Source organism: Eutrigla gurnardus (genome assembly GCF_963514095.1).
Source record: "Eutrigla gurnardus genome assembly, chromosome: 8".
Classification (NCBI taxonomy): domain Eukaryota; kingdom Metazoa; phylum Chordata; class Actinopteri; order Perciformes; family Triglidae; genus Eutrigla; species Eutrigla gurnardus.
The window spans coordinates 5,976,976-5,996,621 of NC_139922.1; the positions used below are offsets into that span (position 1 = coordinate 5,976,976).

Below are 19,646 nucleotides of genomic sequence, written 5' to 3' on the forward strand. Positions count from 1 at the left end.
AAGAGGTCAGAGTTGGGGCTCTGCGGTTACGTTTGTGTTTGTGGAGGAAACGGGGGTCCGGAGGTCACCACAGGTCAGGATGCTGAACCGTGTGGCACAGGAGAGAAGTGGAAAATAGAGAAAGGCGACGTCCACCTCCAGAGCTGCAGTAATTCCCGTTGACATTCCTTTGCAAACAATTTCTCACATTGTTTGGGATAACATTTATTCAAACAGAAATCCCCACTGATGTTGTTTGACATTTCTAACTTACTGGATTTGACAGAATCGTTGTGAGACGTCAGCAGATTCTTTTGTCCCAGCACCTTTTCCCCCATATGGAGCTTTTCAACACTATACAAAATCAAGCTGATACACTCCCGTGTTTGGACTGTTCTATACATTGAAAAGTGAATCCAGGACTCTTAATGCAAGTCAGTCTTTGTGTTGAATATCTGATTACCACAGGTGCTCCATCAATAGGGTTATGTTTGTCCACGTCCGCCTGTTTCTATGTACGTGAAAGTGTGCACGTGTGTGTGTGTGTGTGTGTGTGTGTGTGTGTGTGTGTGTGTGTGTGTGTGTGTGTGTGTGTGTGTGTGTGTGTGTGTGTGTGCTTCTAAAAAATGACAGCTAAATGTGCAGACATGCCTGCTCAATACCTCTATGATTTTCAGTTATGGCTTGCTTTTCTCTCATGTGCATGCAGTCCAAACACACAGTAGCCAATAAATCATCAATTTACCAAGGCTGTTCCTCCAGCTAGAATAACAGCGTTGTGGTCTTAATCTGTTGACTTAGTGCACGTCTGGTGTTTTGAATTGTTTCACTGAAAACCACTTTTTGTGTGTGTGTGTGTGTGTGTGTGTGTGGGTGTGTGTGTGTCTGTGTGTAAATTTGGATTGAAGTGATGACACTCTCACTTTCCTTCCCCTTTTATCTCGATTGGTAGGTTGAATATAACCTGTCCGAACATGAAAATCTCACTCGTTGCCATCAACAGAAAAAGAATAAAAGAATACTTGATTCTTTCAGAAATTTGAATTCACGCCAAAGCCTCAAATAAAACACAATTATTATTTACTATCAAATTATTTTTTAGCATTTATTCTTCTTCGCCATAGAGTAATTCTTACAAACACCCAGGGAGATCTTATTTACCCAACGGAGAAACGACAGAAGATATAGTTAGATACATCACATTGGAGGAATGAGTTTGTACATGTGCAGTGCGCATGTGTCTGTACGTTTATATGTATGTGTGTGTTTGTGTTGGATACTCATCAAACAAACACGCCTTAGCCCCAAGGATACAAGGGAAGCCACTTATACATTTATTCGGATGATGCCAATTTGGGAATGCACAGTATGCAGGAGCGTGAGCCACTGGCTAGTCATAACAGATTGGTCTCCTGCACAATGAGTAGAAATTAATAAGGCGTCATTCTTCTTTCGGTTGTTTTAGCAAGACAGGACACAAAAACTACAGAGGCATGACGGACTTTACAAGCAGTTTTCTCCACCTCGGTGTTCAAACAGTCTGCTTTATCCGTCAACAGGTTTTGTTTTACTTAAAACTCAAGGATTAATGGTGTGTCGTGAAGAGTTTTGGGGGGGATGACGCTGTAGGAAGCCATTTCTCGGTGCTGTACTCTCTGTTAAGCTTGTGCATCAAGCGCCACAGTAAATATTAATTCATCTAAAACCCCGCCGCAGGTCACACACACAAACAATCCCGCTGGAAAGTCACTACTCGCTCTCTCTCTTTCACCATAACTCTGCTCACACGCTGAACATGGTATGCTGCTAACAGACAGAGGATGGGCCTGGGAGGTCCCACGCAGACAGGTGGTGGACATCAGCTCGAGGGGGGAAGGAGAGGGGGAGGGAGATATGGACTGAGGGAGATAGGGAGGCAGAGAGAGAGAGACACGGAAGCAGAGAGCGAGATGACAGAACGATGTGCAGACCACACAGAATAGAAAAGAGGCCAATGGGTCAAGTCTTTAGTGAGAGGGGTGAGACTGTAATGAAACAAATGCTGGGAGTGACGACAAGATCACATTTTTTCAACCTTCGGAGTATTCGGTGCAGTCCTGACAAGGACATCTACAGAAGTATATTGCTGTTATATTTGACAAACTAGAGCACACAGCTTAAGAGTCAAGGTGGTTTCAGTAATGCTAGCATGCTCACTGTGATAATGCTAACATGCTAATGTTAAGCAGATATGTTTACCGTGTCAGCATTTTACCATGCAGATGGAACGAAACACAAATTACAGCCGAGGCGAATGGGAATGTCGAGATCATTACAAACTGCTGGTGGCAGGAGAGGTAAAATAGGATTCATGCTATGCTCCGCTCCAGATTCCTGCCTAAAAGTCACGATGTAACGCTTGGTCCTGGACGATGTTGGGACTTTTCATGAGGGTGTTCTAGTCCTGCTCCATGTGTAAAGTGTCCTGAGATAACAAATCCACAGGTTACACCGATTCAAAAGGAAACGCTCACCATTATCCCGCAGCCGAGCATTTTCACTAGGCCTCTACGGTATGCACTTGTATTATATATTTTCACATACCTTTGTAACTGATTAGCTCTTCTCCCAGCTGCCTTTGAAACGTAGACAACATAAGCTGTTTGTGAAGTTAATTTAAAGAATATTTAGACATATACCCAAGTTGAGTCGTTGGGCCCACACCCATGCTCATGGCGTCAGCCATGCACGAGTTGGGCATAATGGGAAAACTGTCTGAGTGACAGTTTACGCCCACATTTCACTTTATGTTCTGAAGCAAATTTACCTCATGACTCATTCACAATCATTTTGTTTTGCTGTTTTGACAGCATGCAGTCAGTCACACATGCATATCTTTACGCTGGATTTCGTCATGGGTATGAGCTGTGAAAGATGCATTCAGAACACACACACACACACACACACACACACACACACACATATATATATATGATTGTGACATGAGTCGAATCAAACTCAAGATGACTCATTTGAACATGAGTCAGCGATCTTCCTCAGAAACAACTGAGATTGATTTCACCTCATCAGTGTGAGTGAGTTCAGTCACATCCATGCTGATATAGTTGTATTCTCTGGGAGGATGAGTACGAACATGAGTGAACCTCTGCTGGGACAACGTGGATGCTTTTGAAGTTTCAAGATGCTCGAGAGAAAATAAGCAACATGAGCTACAACACTTCTGAGACATTTGGTTTTCTGTCTGCTGTAGCAGAATAGAGGTTTTTATTTTCTGTTAACGCTATTGGGAGGACACATCAATGAAACTCCCTGTCCTTGAACTCCTCTTCATCTCCATTTCTGCTCCCCTTCAACCTTATACTTCCATGCTCTGCTTCTTTGTATAACATGCTCTTTATTTGCCAAAATCCCAAGACATCTCATTGCCCATCTGTACCCCACCCTCCATTACTTATTGCCTCTCCCCATCCCTTGATGTCTATGATTCCTTCCTCTCCATCCCCTCTGTCTTCATCGCTCGCCGTGGCCAGACAGGCATTCCAGCCTCTGGTCCTCCTCGCTTCCCTGTGGGATGTTAGATTCTCACCAGGAAAGGGGAGTTATGAACACAGCCAAGCCAAAAGACTAACCACTTGTTATGAGAAGATTGTTGAATGTCAAGGTCATAAAAACTAGGGGTCTGGAAAACATGTAAATCATTGTGTTCATCCTGCTTTTAGGGGCCTGGAGGACCAGCCTCCCACATCTGCTGGTCCAGCACGGGAAGAGGGTGGGTTAACAGGGGATGGGTCCGGTTGTAGGGAGGGGACAAAAGAGGGAGAGAAGACCACAGCCACAGTGATCTTGCTGTGGTTTTGTCTTATTGCCAAAAGAACCTCATGCCTGGTGTTCTGCTGGGGTCCAAGACAGCAGCCCAGAGCTCGTCATAGAAAGGACATTGAACAGCACTGAAAGGCATTGGTTGTGAGGACGTTTTGAAAGTAAAAGAAGAGTGACAGTTGTGTCAGAAACAAAGTTCAACTTTAACATTGTCACAGGAGAATGCCTCCTCCAAAGTTCAACTTTGTTGAATTTTGACCTGAGATATGATGACCTTGCGCAGCCAATCACAGTTGACCGCTACTACGAATAAAAGATGAAAGGAAAATATTACTTGCGTTTCTGAATTTACAGACAAAAACTGATCTCATGTTAAGACCAGCAGAGAGAAAGATTTATTAGCGGGGTGTGCCGACCAACAACACCTTCATTTTCCATTGCATTGTAAATATGCCTTGTGATATGAATCCATTTACTTCAAGCAAACTGCATTTGCGTTCATAAATAAATTAGCTCATTATCTGACATATCTACATTACTAAATTCATTTTCATAAGTTTCTATGCAAGCATAACATAGTGTTGACGTGTTTATTGAAAAACCTGCACTAACATTCATATTCCATTGTTTTTCTAGGAGCTAGAATCAGATCCTGTGTACAAAAAGCTGCATTGTTTCAGTTTAAAGTTATTTTTGCTTCTAATCCCCTCCTTCCAAATGCAATTACTTTTTTCGGGAAGAAAACGATTTTGCTTTCAGCTAAAATGTTGTTTATTTTGGATTCCTCTCAAACACCACAAGGATTCAATCTTTCTATTATGATGAATCACTGTTCGACTTACTGTAACAATGTCTGACAACAGTGAAAGGGCTGAGGTTACATTGTAGTTAAGTCTCTGCTTAGTCTCAGGGTTGCGCTTGCAAATAAAAAAGCAAAAACTCTGGAACAAATATTGTGCCAAGTGCTGACTGAAAAAGTTTTCCACACGAAACACTAATGCATGTCTGAGGATGTGCAAAGTCTCATGAAAAGCAGATAAAGCATGGAGAGACACACTGAGCTCAAGCCCGACAGTTCCTGGAACTGTATTTGAGTAACATGGACGGGAATAGGAGCCTCCTCAATGTTGATGTGCCTTTGAGCCTTGATACATAAAAACTGAAAGACAATAGGTGTGTATGACATCAAATTCATATACATGTTGACAGGTCTTTCCCCCTCCAGACAGTGTGCATTGGTGGAAAAGAGATATATAGAGCTATATAAGTCCCAGTGTTTGACTTATCCCAGTTCCAAGACAAATTCCTTCCATGCTAATTGAAATCCCGCTGTCTCGGTTTTTGGTATGTCTTTAATAAAACAACACATGCTCTTGGTTCGAGGCAGTGGGAGAGCTGGGAGGGAGGGGAGATAGGACCTCAAGTGAGAGGGTCTATGGATGTGATCAGAGAGCGGTTGTGTAATTTCCCAAAACACAAGGAAATGATAGAGAGAGCAGCTCTGCACCTGCACACACACGCACTCTAGCAACGTGTTGAAATCCGTTAGGTCTACTGCTAGACACGGCAATGGCAGAAAGTTACTTCTGGCTTTTAACGTTGAGAGAAAACATGGACAGTAGGTCAGTTTCCCAGAGCAGAAAGGGAGACCGTGGACAAATGAGTCTGAAAGAAAGCAAAAGAACCAGAGAAACGGCAGGATGAAGACACAGGCTCATTGCCAAAATCTGTTCCTTTTACTTTCCTCACCTTGGCTCTCTGCTTACCAGATATTCTCAAGATGTCCACAATGTATATATGTGCAGTATATATATATATATATATATATATATATATATATATATATATATATATATATATATATATATATATACAGCCTAAACACACACATTGGAAATGTATGCACACCAGGCATATTTCATTGCTTCACCCAATAAAACCATCAAGCTAATTAAAAACTGCACATGCCTTCTTTTTTCCCATGATGCAGTAGTTGGCAACAGTTTTAACAGTAAACGTTCCATTATTCTGCATTTCTCGCATCATTTGTCATCGCACTGAGGAGTCAAGTGCTTTAACAGCTTGTGTGTGCCTGTCACTCTCTTCCTATGTCCTGAGGCTAGAGCAGCAGAGTTTACCGTTTGAAGTATCCCTGATGTACAACAGGTGCCTCGGTTCTCACAGCAAACATCTTTTAACCATGAAAGTCAGGGGAAAGGACGGAGCAGAGGTTATTCTTCATATCTGCTACTCACATTACAACCATCACTATTCTGATAGCTCCCCCCCGCCTGCCTGGAATTAAAACTACGGGCAGATTCTGAACAGTACCACTAATGGGCCCTTTTACCTGTAACCATAGCAGCAATATATTCATGTGATATAGAATAATTTGTCGTTAGCATCACTCAAAGCCACACTCAGCTGAACTATGCCAAATTAGAAAGTCACTGATGTGAGTGTTGTTGGACTTAACACTCAAGTAAGTACAAATGTACTTACTTGATGTCAATGTAAACTGACCATGGTGCTGTGTAACCCCAAAATGAGCACAATTATAAGCACTGTATTATTATCTTTTTTTAACAGATTGTCTGGGGTTTTTTAGAATAGCTGTTCGACCAGTGCTGTACATCCCACATAGACATATGCAGCCTCTCAGGAAACGTTTGCCGAGTGTAACTTCATTGTACTTTTAGCAGACGCTGCATGACATCATTTTGCGTTGCTTCCTGACAGTATCTTGGCTGTTGTATTAGTTTCATGAGACAGCTTGTCTTTGTTTTTTCCGGGGATTCAAATGGTGAATGAAACGGCGGGAGGTGAGAGATGAGGCATTCCAATTGTGAGCATGGTTCTGTGAAGTGAAAAGGATGCACATATGAATACTTTGAATTTGAACTCAGGTGTTTCATTTCAAAATAAAACCTTCTCCTCATGTAAGACTTACCAGGTCCTCAGACTGATACTGATAAGTTGCTGCAATGTTTCAACCATTGATTCATGAGCATTAGATACCATTGTTTGCAGGAAATGAATATCAAACATTTGGATGCATGTATGAGTGAAAAGAGCAAGATGACCTGGCAGTCGTACCTCTAGATAATAATTTCCAGTGGATGACAGGCGGAGGAACTGCACTACACTGAGTTGATGAGAGACAGAGAGCCACTGTTTACCCTTCTCTGTTTTCCTTTCCCTCTCTCTCTCTCTGCAGCTGTCAGTCTCTCTTTCTCACCCCCTCATAAACTGATGCTTTTGTCAACGCTCCGAGGGCGTGAGGGCGTGAGGTGTGTTTGTTTGAGAGAACTGTTGATGTGCCGCTCCTGCACATCTTTTAACAAGTACTCGTATCTAATGACTTATGTGTCACACAGATAGGAAGAAACCGATGGTGAGTGTAAACTAACCAAAGCGTGATGGCAGGCAACGCTCTCCTAAACTGCTCGTGTTTTGGCCCACCTGCCGTGTTGTCACTGTATCACACTCAACACGCTTCACTGTAACCACATGCGGCCATTTGGCAGCTACTAGTACTGGCTTTGGGTTAAGTCGTTAGTCTCCGTCTCAAGTGTTTTCCTCTCATGCCACCTAACCAGGGCCGTAGCCAGGGTTTAGAAATGAGTGAGGTCCAGAAGGTTTTCTTCTAATGGAGCTTATTTACTGCATAATGATACCTCAAACACAACCCAAGCTATACACTACACACAAACTCACTATCTAAAAGTAAATACATACAGAGGGACCTGCTGGCAAAAAATACTTTTATTAAATTTGTCACAATTTACTCTCATTGTTCTGTGTGTGTGTGTGTGTGTGTGTGTGTGTGTGTGTGTGTGTGTATGTGCTTCCGGCCATGCACCTGATGATTGGTTTTCCCAGGTCACAACCTCGTAGCTGCGTGACTTATCTCTCCATTCCACCTCCTTCCATCAACCTTGGCGATCTTGTTTAACCAGGTAGTGCCAAGTGGTGCCTCGAACCCCCATGCCATCGTTGCATTGCAAAGTGATGCATGACTCAGATGATGCTCTTGATTTACAAGTTGGCAACGCTGGGGGATCAGCCTCTTCGGAGAAAGGGAACCTCCTGAGAGCAGGGGGACGCTCCAGTCAGCCACAAAAGTCTGTTCTCATAAACATCCTCCGTGGTGCAATCTGAATCATGAAGAGGATATCCAACAACGGCTTTGTTTATACCAGGGTGTTAGCACAGTATGTTGAGTGTCTGGAAATATGAACCATATTGTGTCTGTCATTTTTGTGGCATTTGTTTACTTTTTTGGAATATCTTTATCATCATTTGGCTCAGCAGGACTGTCTCTTACTGGCCATCTTCAGGGCACCACCCAAGTGTATGTGAGAGATTTTTAGGATGTACGCTCACACTTGAAATCCATTGCATCATTTCATCAACCAATTTCCTGTTCCAGGTGCATTCAACACTCTGCAAATGTGCTTGAGCTGTATAACACTCCACTGATACTAGAACTCATTTCCAAACACAAACAACAGCTCATCGAAACCATATTCACTTAGAACAGCAACAAGCTTGTATGGCGGCGCATGTTTGTTACTTTGCTAACTGTGTTTGTGTGTGTGTGTGTGGGGGGGGGGGGGGGGGGGGTCTGAAGGATAGCCAGACAGATTCTGATTCAGTGTTGAAGTAATCCCATAAGTCAGAGGTGCTTTCTAAACCGCTCTGACCCCTGTGCTCCAACGCTGCAGTGTTTACGCTGGCTCCGCTGGCATTAAACACAAGCCACATATTTTTAACATTAGGATCCTCCAGGCTCACCCTGGGCCATGTAAATAGTGAGCTGCCCGTCAGCCGGGATCAATCAACTCACTGGCTGTTTAGACCAGCTCCATATGTGCGTGTAGGTGTGTGCGTGTACATGATTATGTTTATTGAAGCCAAAAGATACAGTATCACCAAGAGGTTGGTTCCTCGAAAGTCTCAAACGATAGCTCTCTCCATCACCCAGGAGTGCCTGAAAACCCTGACATTCAAGTAAAAGAAATACCACAATCTTAACGTATTTCATTACAAGTTATAGTCCTGCATTTTAATATTTGACTTGAGTAAAAGTGTACAAGGTTTATCTGCAAAAGGTAAAATACTCATTATATAAAATTGGCACTTTTGGAGTCCAGGATCATTATATGAATTGAATCTTGTGACAGATGAATTAACATGTATGCATCTTTTAATGTTATTCCTACTTGAGGCTACTATATATGATTTGGGGTCAGTTACACATCATATTTAAAAGTTCACCATAAAACCTTAATAGTCAGTTAAATACCAGTGCACAAATATCACATAGAAATATATCATAATAGAATATATGTGAAAGGCTGGATCCTGTCTATATATTAACCAGTAACTATGATATAAATGTGGTGGAGTCAAAAGTTGAGTAATGGAAAGGTATAAACTAGTTTGTATAGAAATGCTCAAGTACAAGTATGCATTAGTTACTCACTGCCAGAAAAACAAGTGTAGAAAATGTAATTCCAAGAACTTTAGCTCCCTTAGGTTGTAGGAAAATGCCTGAAGATGCTACATTTCTCTCATCCAAGTTGTTTTTCCTCGAGGGAACAGCCAGTGGCCTTTCGATGTTTCTGAGCTGCTTGGCTGTTGCCTGTGAGTTGTGGTCCACTTTGGTAACACTGACCTCTTGTGGTTGTTACAGTATACTACAGCGTGAGGATTTCAATGCAAGCCACTTCTCGAGAAGACCCGTGTGCCACAGAACATTAAATAACAACTATATGATGTTGAATTGTTTCAAACATAACCACGAGTCACTTTCTATACTTAAAAAAAGAAGCTAAACATAAACAAACACTAATACATTTAGTTATATTCTAACAACCTATGAACCTGCAAGGTGGGTTTCACAGAAGATACAACATAAGTCATAAATACTGAGTTTGGACACACCTCAGTGACCAGTGTTTTTGGGTCAGGGGCTGTGTGTATTCATACACATCAAGCTTGCAAGCTATTCATACAAACAACCTTACATGCATGCCTTTGTGCGCATGTGTTTCTAAGAAAGACACTGTTAACCCACATCCATATCCATGGAGAGATATACATCTCACCCAATATACATGCAGATAACATCTAATGGAGGTGTGGGATTCCAATGTATGTCAGGTCTGAGCTCTGAAAGTTAAACAAGGTGAGTGTTTGTGTACTTTGCGTGAGATAAGGTTGGATAATGGTAAATTGTGTATGTCTGTGATAGCAGTGGTTGTCAGGGGAGAGATGAGAGTTTTACTTGGTCGTCAGTCTGAAAGAAGAAAGCTTTGTATGTACATGTCCTATCTCTACGAAAGAATATATATATATATATATATATATATATATATATATATATATATATATATATATATATATATATACTGCTGCAGATTTGAAGGGTTGAAGTGTGTACCCATGTGTTTAGGACAAGTAATTAATCTTTATGTGTGTATGTGTTACAGAGCTATAGTTCAGGGGGTCCAGATGGCAGGCATGAGGGGCCCGGCCTGCACTGGAGTCTGGCTCTAGAGTCCACAGGGGCTCCGTCTTCAACTGGACACATTCCACAGGTACATTAACACAGCAGCACACAGACACGGTGAGGATGAAAAGGGACTGACCAATGTGTTTTTCAACTGAATTACTGCCAAGACTGGGAGAGCTACTCCAAGTTAATTAAGTTTACAGTCACACTTTCTAGGAAGGCCATGTATATAATGCAACATAAGCACATTTTGAAGACATTATAATGCATTTTAAGGCTTTCATTTATAAAAGTCGTTCATGCATGACACCTTATAACAAGGTTTATAAAGAATTATAAGTGCTGGACATAATGTATGCAGTTGTGAGTCAGATTCTTCTTTCAAACACTGGGCTCACTTGGGCATGGAGGTATAAAGCTTTATGAATGCTGAGCTTATAATACATAATGTCCACCACTTATAATAAACCTTGTTATAAGGTGTCATGCATGATTATTAACATTTATAACAACTTTTATAAAGCCTTATAAATGCATTATAATGTGTTATAAATGTGCTTATGATGCATTATGTACATGACCTTCATGGAAAGTGTTTAGTGATCAGCTAAAAAAGCATGCTTGAGGAAATAGACGACAGCAGTAATAAACAACGTTTGAGCAGCAAACTGAACATCACCTGCAAGCATGCAGGAGCCACACATTCATGCAATCATTCATCACACATGGACTCTTCAACAGCACAGCCAATCAGGCTCAACCAAGAAACAGCCAACAACAAACCCGATGTATGGGCTGCAGGCTAATTAGCCAACACACGCAGTTTCTGAATTAAACACAAGCAGCTCAGCAGCATATTACTTTTAGTTGATTCTTTTTTGTTGTAATTAAACTTTTGCAGCCATCAACTTTTTCAATAAAGACATAATTAATAAATAAATAATGACAAACGGACAAAGAGTAAGATGTGGAGACAAGTGATTTATTTCCTTCATATAACTTGTTTTGATCCTGTGCTCAGGACGTGTGCCCATGAGGTCGTCACCGCTGGTCCTGCTCCTCCTGATCGGCGTCCAGGCTGTACAGAACATGGGACGTGGATTGGCCCAGTGCGCCGGGGCAGCCAATCACAGAGCAGGACAGCAGCAGACAGCAGCTCGGGACCACCTTTCCGAACACCATTCTTCACAGGAGCGTCACAGGACCACCCACCACAGGACCAAGAGGCCCCATCGGTCAGCTTCACTCACCCAGGATAGGAACCCTGTCGTTGGGCACCCTACGTCAGATTCCCCCCCCGACCCCTCGATCCCAGTAGTGGACCCCAAGCTCTTCTCCAAGAGACGTTACCGCTCCTCACCCCGCGTCGTCTTCAGCGAAGTGGCCCCGTCACATGATGCCCTGGAAGGCGAGGGCTATGACATCGAAGGGATGAGAGGGGTGAGGGTGAGGCGCAGAGCAGCATCGCACAACATGCACCGAGGAGAATACTCGGTCTGTGACAGCGTGAATACCTGGGTGGGCAACATGACTACGGCCACAGACATAAAGGGGGAAGAGGTGACGGTGCTGCCCAACGTGACAATCAACAACGTGGTGAAGAAACAGTTCTTCTACGAGACTACCTGCCGATCCCCCACGCACAGAGGCTCCGGGTCTGCAAACGGGGGGAAGCCAGGGGGACGGGGTGGCAAGCAGGGCTCCAGATCAGGCACCTCAGGGTGCCTCGGCATCGACAGTCGTCACTGGAACTCCTACTGCACCAACACACACATATTTGTAAGCGCCCTGACCATCCACCAGGAACGGACAGCCTGGCGTTTCATCCGCATCAACGCTGCATGTGTGTGTGTTCTCAGCCGGAAGTCTTGGGCGGGACGACTGGGGCGCTGACGGGGGGGGGGGGGGGCGACCCCTGACCACTGAACTATGAACCAAGCACACACATTTGTACTAAACAGCCACTGCAGCTTTATTGCCAATACTGTAATCCTCTACCCCAACACACACACACACACACACACACACACACACACACACACACACACACACTTACACACACACACACACACACACACACACACACACACAAACAGCTTCATCTATCCAACGCCTTGGCCCCTGACCCTACCTCAGTCTGAGAAGTCCTGGTTGTTTTAAGTTATGATGACTGCATGTCATATTTATAGTTTATACATTCAATATGAAAATATATACAGTATGTGTATATATACACAATGAATTCAAGCTTTTAATGTTGTTGTTATTGTTGTTGTGTTGTTCATGCTGTTATTTATTAAACACCTGAGTACTTGCTTGTTTCTTGTGTGTCAAGTTAAGATGCTGATGTCCACATTTAGACTTTACATTGGATTTGATCAATATTCTCATAACACTAATGAATGAAATGACTGTGAATATGATTGGTTGGTATGACAAACCGAGATCGACAGAGAATCATCACTCAACTGTGAAGTTTTATTAACTTTCAACTCATTGTTTTGGTGTTAAGGCTGACAACGCCGTTTTTCTTTCATCTCATCGCTTTCAGCAACCTTGCTTCCAAATGTTTTCAGTAAACAGCTCTGATGAAGCCGTTGTACATCCCCTGCCCTGCACCAGACAGCAGATAGACAAGGTGAGCGTTTAGCCGCTAAAGAGCCAAACATGTCCACTGTGAGTGTTTGACTTCCATCCCATTAATGCTGAAGCTGGCGTGTGTCTGCTCAATGTGTAAACAAGCTCTTATATGTGTGTTTACCTCCCCCAAGTGGCAGAAAACAATAATGCAGCATTTTAAAGAACTGCACTGCAATTTGTCCTCTGAACCCATATGGACCAGGGTCTCACAAGAGGAATCTCAGGGGTCACAAGCCGATTAGAAGGGCAGGAAATAACTGTAACTGTTTTTTCTTGTGAAATAGTAATCTGAGTAGTTAGAGACCCTTAAACAGTCTGACAGGAGCATACTTCTATTGATCTGTTCACAACACAACATGGACAAAACATGGTGTCACATGGACAGACTTTTACAAGTTTGTCAGATCTGCTGATCAAACCATTCAGTAAACCCCTTTTCACGAAGCATCTGCATTTGGTATGTTCCTCCAAGCATTAATCACATTATTCCTATAATTTGTGACTAAGATGTACATAAATATAGTGTGAAAACAAGGGCAGTGCAGAGCAACCAAGTGAAATGAATAGAATTTCGGATAGGATAGGATATGCTGGTTTGTCAACAATGATGAATTAACTTTACTGAATGCATGTACAGTCATTTCATAGTCAAAGGTTTATTTAGGGACATGCACGAATATGACACAAGGCTCCTCTACAAGAGGAAGACAAAAGTGGTAATAATAAACTCATCTCTGTGTAACATTGGGGTTGATTGCAGTCGATGAAATAACCACAGATAAACTGACACACACAAGTAATAAGGAGAGTCTCATCACAAATGTAAGTCTTGGATCTGGTCTGCGACAGGTTTTGCAAAACTATGCAAGCATCTCTCTTCACATCATCGCCCCCCTGTTGGCCCGGCTGTGCTCTCACCTTCACACATCATACGATGCGTGTTGCCAGGAAACCTCGCTGCAGCAAAACTCTCTGCTCAAAGGTTTTTTTTCCAGAAGGTGACCTCAGTTAACCTCTCATGTTGGCAGAAGCTGCAAACGGGCGGTTTGTTAACAGTTTACTGTTTCCTCACAGTTTTGCTGCACTAACCTTGAAGTTATACAAGAAAAAACCTGCATGTAATATGTATCCCATCTCTTATACTTCAAATATTTCCAGGTAGCTAAACACGGGCGTGGATGCATGCAGTGACTAAATACTCTTAAACAAGTCACCAGTATTTGTAAAACCCTGCATTTGTACTTCTCATGTCCCGGTGCATGAATGAAGAAGACAGCTGCTCAGGTAAACCTTTCCCCTGAAAACAAGTGACCTCACAGTCAGTTTGCAGTGTCACCAGTAGATGGCGGTATGGTGCCACAAATAGAAGTCTGTGCTGCTAAAGACTCCCAGACACTTTATTGTATTAATTAATCAAAGCATTATTATCACAGATTAACGAACATATTTTAACAACTAATACAGCCAAACGATTCCACTAAGCTTTGATTACGTCACAGCCGACAGATATCACAGTCTGTCATCAATAATGAGCTCACAGCTGGGCAAACGATCCGGGCCGTGACCTGAGCATGGGTGTAACAGACAGTTATTACTGCTGCCGCCAGAGAAGAGGAAAGACTTAATTCAAATTCTTACAACGGTTTAAATTTGGCTGAGTGAATAAAATAGGGTGGTGGTGAAAGAACAGAGCTAACCACACAGTGGACCTGTTAAGCATCATGTCGAGCTGTAAAACAATCTGGTCAGCCATTTGTTGTCTCGGGGTTAATGACCTGCACGCACGCTTCTTGTTCCCATGTTTGGAGCCGCTTAGCAACGAGCCACCAGCAGCCAACAAGCAGGGACGCCATGCTCCTGTCCCAGTCTTATCTGCCTCTCCTCTTTAGGCATTGCTCTGGTGAACGTCCAAAATAAACCTCATTTGTTTTTTCTCTGTCCTCCACATTTCCCCTCGAGTGTTACAGCAAAGACTTTGCTGTTCTGAGAGTTTTTACATGGTTCATGTCTAAGTGTTGTATGTGTTAGTGACTGGAGAGTTTATTCACATTAATATATCATCTGTGCATTTTTTCTGTCCCTTCTCTCCCTCTCTCGCCATCGTGTCCTTCCTGTCTGACTCCTTCCCTCTCACATTCAGCTTGGCAGAGCATTTTTTCCCTCTATAAGGACATTTTCGAAGCAGTGCCTAATTTCCCAGTGATAAAATGAACTGCTCGTTGGACGTCCCCCCGGCTCTCCATGGTTGTGGGGATAATATTTATGTTGAACATGGTGTTGCTGCTGAGTTACATGCTCCCAGTCTCTGATGACACTGAGGGAAGAAATCCAGCAGACGGGCTACTCTGTTTGATAGCTGATGCTTCACACAATGTTGAAAAATGCATTGAGGAATAAGAAGTCAATTGTCCTTCGAATTTTGTGTATGAATACAAATTGGTGGGTCATGTGATTTTTAGTGTTATGTCTGATTTTCCTCAAAGAAAATAGAACTTTGGTTGTGATAAAAAAAAAAACTTTTCCAGGTCAATTATTCAAACAATATTCTCAGTTCATCCTATGAGAGTTTGTCAACTATCTTATTGATAAATCAATTAATGTATCTATTAATCCACCAAAAGGGCAGTTTCCTGTTTTAGAAATATTTGACACCTTTATTTATTTTTCCACAAGAGGCTTGTAATGCTACTCTCACATCTGGTTTGAATGGAAGGCTTGGGAAACATTACGGGAAATGATTTATGTTGTAAAAGGAAATTAAAGGAAATAATAATTAAAATTTTAGGAAATAAAACTTGTTGACAAACAATGTGATTACAACAAGAACGGACTCATTTCTTCATGGAGGTTCTCTCACGTTTAGTTGCTGTCTTTAGAGTAAAGTTTTTGTTTGTCTTTGAGGTTTGACTTTACAGTAATTCTGCCATAAATGAGGCTGCTTTCCTCCCATGCAGGATGGGACTTTTCTATGTCATATTCCATTAACATTTAGGGCATTTAGCAGACACTTTTGTCCCAATAAGTACATTTGTGTGTTTGCATGATATACCTGCAAAAAATGATCCACTATATTGCAGTAAAACTATGAAATGCTCTAACTGTATATGAATTCCTGGCTGAAGAATACCTCAAGGTTACTAGACTGATGGGAACATCGCTACAGGGCTCGGATTAGAACTGTTGTTTCTTTGTGAGGCAATAAATCACAAACGTCAAGTTTCCACTTGAACTACTTAGCCTACATACTGTAGGCTATAGTTGCCAGACTGAAGGTGCGTTAGGAAAGTGGGCGGTTGTAGTTGTGAAACAAAACATGAAAGCAATATACCGTTTATTCTTGCTACTACAGTACAGATAACGGAGGGATTGTGGTTTATTATAAAACTAATAATAGCAATCAGCGCTGACAATGAATGTAAGAATAAAAGTATCGCTATTTAAGACTTCAAACTATCTAATTACAACATTTGAAACACTGACATGAATGGCTTTCATTCTTGTTTTCAAATAAAACATGAAATAAAACATGAACATAGCATATTCTGAACAAAAACTAGTCCTCATCGTGTCGTCTCGGTCCCCCCTTCAGCCCCCCCTCTGCATTGTTGAAAGGGGCGGTCTGGAAAGAGTCTACGAGAGCCTGCGGCGTGTGTGTGTGTGTGTGTGTGTGTGTGTGTGTGTGTGTGTGTGTGTGTGTGTGTGTGTGTGTGTGTGTGTGTGTGTGTGTGTGTGTGTGAGAGAGAGAGAGAGAGAGAGAGAGAGAGAGAGAGAGAGAGAGAGAGAGAGAGGACGCACAAGTGTTGTGACCGGGTATTGTCACAGTGCGCCGAGCCAACACAGCCGTCAGATCGGTTTTGCGGAGATAAAGACAAATCACATCCAGTCGAAATGTCGAAGGTGGAAGGAGGAATGAGATGCGTGAAATACCTTTTGTTCGTGTTCAACTTTATATTCTGGGTAAGTGCCCGTTCGGCTCCTTAGTGCGTGTGACGGGATGCAAAGCTGCGCGTAAACGGACAAGTGCAGCGGTGCGGACTCGTCGCTGCACAGCTGACTGCCACACACACACACACACACACACACACACACACACACACACACACACACACACACGTGTTGTTTTAGCAGCCACGCAGAGAATGGCTCGTCTTTACACATCCATCCTCTCGTGTGCGTTTGTCGTGTTGCCGTCCGTTTGTTGCGGGTTTGCCCTGCGTGGCGCGGAAAGGGTGACAGCCGGAGAGTTTTACTTTTGGCTAACCGGGGCTCAAATCAGATTTTCCACAGAGGAAAAACCCGCCCTCCCTTTTCCCGGGGAAGTGTGTTTTTGAAAGGAAGACTGAATGAAAAGACAGAGCGGGAGAGAGATTGAGAGACGGCATGGAAAACAAACGCGCCACACAGCTCCGTTAACAGATTGATAAAGAGCAGAACGACCAGCGAGATCCCCCAACTGCTTCCTCCGCTCACTTGGGCACTCCAAGGGAGGCACAAAAGAGTCACTTTACTCAAGACAAACTGCCAGGTGGATGTGAAGGGTGTGTGTGTGTGTGTGTGTGTGTGTGTGTGTGTGTGTCCTGAACACATGCTTTGCACATGTCCCTTCATAAACTCATTAATTAATTAATCGTGCCTACTATAAATAAGTAAGTATACAAGCATGTGGTGGTTAATCTTGGTTGGTATATTGTTGTTCCACTCTTCTCACTCCTCAGAGGCGGTGCTTTTAGTGTGTGTGTGTGTGTGTGTGTGTGTGTGTGTGTGTGTGTGTGTGTGTGTGTGTGTGTGAGGTGAGAGCTTTTCCAACAAGCATCTGTGGAGTGGATCAGGCGCCGAGTGCAGCGTGAATGGATCCATTGTGACAGCGGGACAATAGCATGACTTCAGTCTGCTGCTCCTGCCTGCCGGAGCCCTTAACACGGCGACCCCACTGATCCCCCCCCTCCATTAAGTTGATCTATCTCCTCATCCCACTATCCCCACATTTGCCAGTATTTCTCATTAGATCCGACTGAGAGTGGACACCTGCAGAGACAGAGGTGAAGATGGGATGACAGACATGTGGAGAAAGAGGATGACTGACTGAGACGTAAACAAAAATAAAGAGAAGGGAAGAAGGCGAATGCGATGGAGAGAAAAGGGTCATTGGGAGATTGAGAGGGATATTAATGTGCTTGTGTGCACGCTCCCTCAGCAAACGAGGGACAGCTGACCCAGATAAAGATAGAAAATCAGATCAGTGTGAGCGTAGCAGGATATTCTGTGGACGTCTGTGTTGGTTTGACGCAGGATTACAGAAATGCCACACTCTTTGGTGCTCGCTGCGTACAAGTTCTGCACATTCCCTCCACTCTTTGAGCTACGAACGAGCAGCGACCTCCGTTCAGAATCACTGCATCCCAATCCAACCCCCCACTGTGGCCCCCTCTGTTGATGGTGGCGTGAGATGATGAGAAGAGTGTGTGTGTGTGTGGAGGAGGGGCAGATATGTTTCTGAGTCCCATGAGCCCTGAGTGGACTGTAGAGCAGAGACAGGCCGCTGTCTCTACTATTGGACATGTTGTCAACAGTTGGGACACACACACACACACACACACACACACACACATGTTACATGAAAGTGAGGAGTTTCATACAACCATCCTCATTGAATTCACCCAAACATGGTCATCAATCGATCCGTGAGAAGTGTCTCTGTGTTTATAAGCCTCCCTGACTCCATGTCACAGTGTGATGTAGTGGGCTTGCTGCAGGGCTCCGGTTCTAAACGGTCATTAATGGATCAGGACAAGCTCTCTGATCGCTGCAAATACAAGGACACAAGTACCTGGCTGGCTTGTCTGGCCTGTGTCTGTGTACGACAGTTCACTGACTGCCCTATTTAGTCAGACACTAAGCCTGTGGTAAACAGAAGTGGGCAAGCATTACTTCATATATGTGTGATAGTGGATGAAAAACAGTTACTTTAACAGGTCTAACAGAAAACAATGTCTCGTCAGATTATTCAATCGTGTCTCTTGGTCAAAGAACATTATAATAATTAAACATCAAAAACTTAAGTTCTGTGAAGATCAAACGTTTCAGCTCGTCTTTGTTATGAACATAATGCAGTCAAAGTGTGCAGCCTTCGTCATCCTGTGTTTATCAAATAGTTGCCATGGTTTCTGACTAAATCTGCATTATGTAAAACATAATTAATTGATATTACATTAAACATGCTTTTTGCCATAACATTATTTACATTGTTTTTTTTTTTTATTATTCTCATTAGACACATTCACATGGACTTTTACATATCAGTTATAAGTCACTTATGAGTATGTTTTTGAAGCCTTTTTATGCTGATAATGCCATTTTTTGGCATTTAGATCAAATTGGTTCAAAACTAAAATTATGCAGAGATATTGTGAGGTGCTTATGTCACGTTATTATCTTATGTGGGCCTATGGAATATATAAGAAGACTAAGACTGCCAAACAGTGTCAGTTAATGCTTAGGGACTGTTTAAAGCGTCTGCCATCCAGTTTGGTGCAGGGTCGCTGATTACTGAATGCTTGTATTTACGTCATGGATTATTTATTAAAGGGCAGTAAATTACCGACACCATATTGGGAGAGGACAGTTTCCACAGTTATGTGTCAATAAAACTCAGAGGTATTACTCAAACTAAATATGGGGCATTGGTAGT

General features: G+C 42.8%; 2 protein-coding genes across 4 annotated transcripts in view; both read left to right on the top strand.

Annotated features, from left to right (window-relative positions):
- ngfa (nerve growth factor a (beta polypeptide)) overlaps positions 1-12,634 on the top strand; it is a 17,764-nt gene extending 5,130 nt beyond the window's left edge. The window contains exons 2-3 of one of the 2 annotated variants that reach the window (XM_084015997.1): positions 10,296-10,403; positions 11,340-12,634. In XM_084015997.1, the coding sequence (XP_083872123.1) occupies positions 11,351-12,211 (861 nt within the window). In that variant the 5' untranslated portion in view covers positions 10,296-10,403; positions 11,340-11,350 and the 3' untranslated portion in view covers positions 12,212-12,634. The remainder of the gene's footprint in view (positions 1-10,295; positions 10,404-11,339) is intronic. The other variant, XM_084015998.1, reaches the window with a different exon arrangement.
- A 4,116-nt stretch (positions 12,635-16,750) lies between these two features.
- The window catches only part of LOC311017568 (CD9 antigen-like), a 130,210-nt gene continuing 127,314 nt past the window's right edge, over positions 16,751-19,646 (top strand). For both annotated transcript variants that reach the window (XR_014597640.1, XM_084015999.1), the window contains exon 1: positions 16,751-16,915. Coding sequence is in view for 1 of the 2 variants with exons in the window: in XM_084015999.1 (XP_083872125.1) it covers positions 16,847-16,915 (69 nt within the window). In the remaining variant the exon portion in view is untranslated. The remainder of the gene's footprint in view (positions 16,916-19,646) is intronic.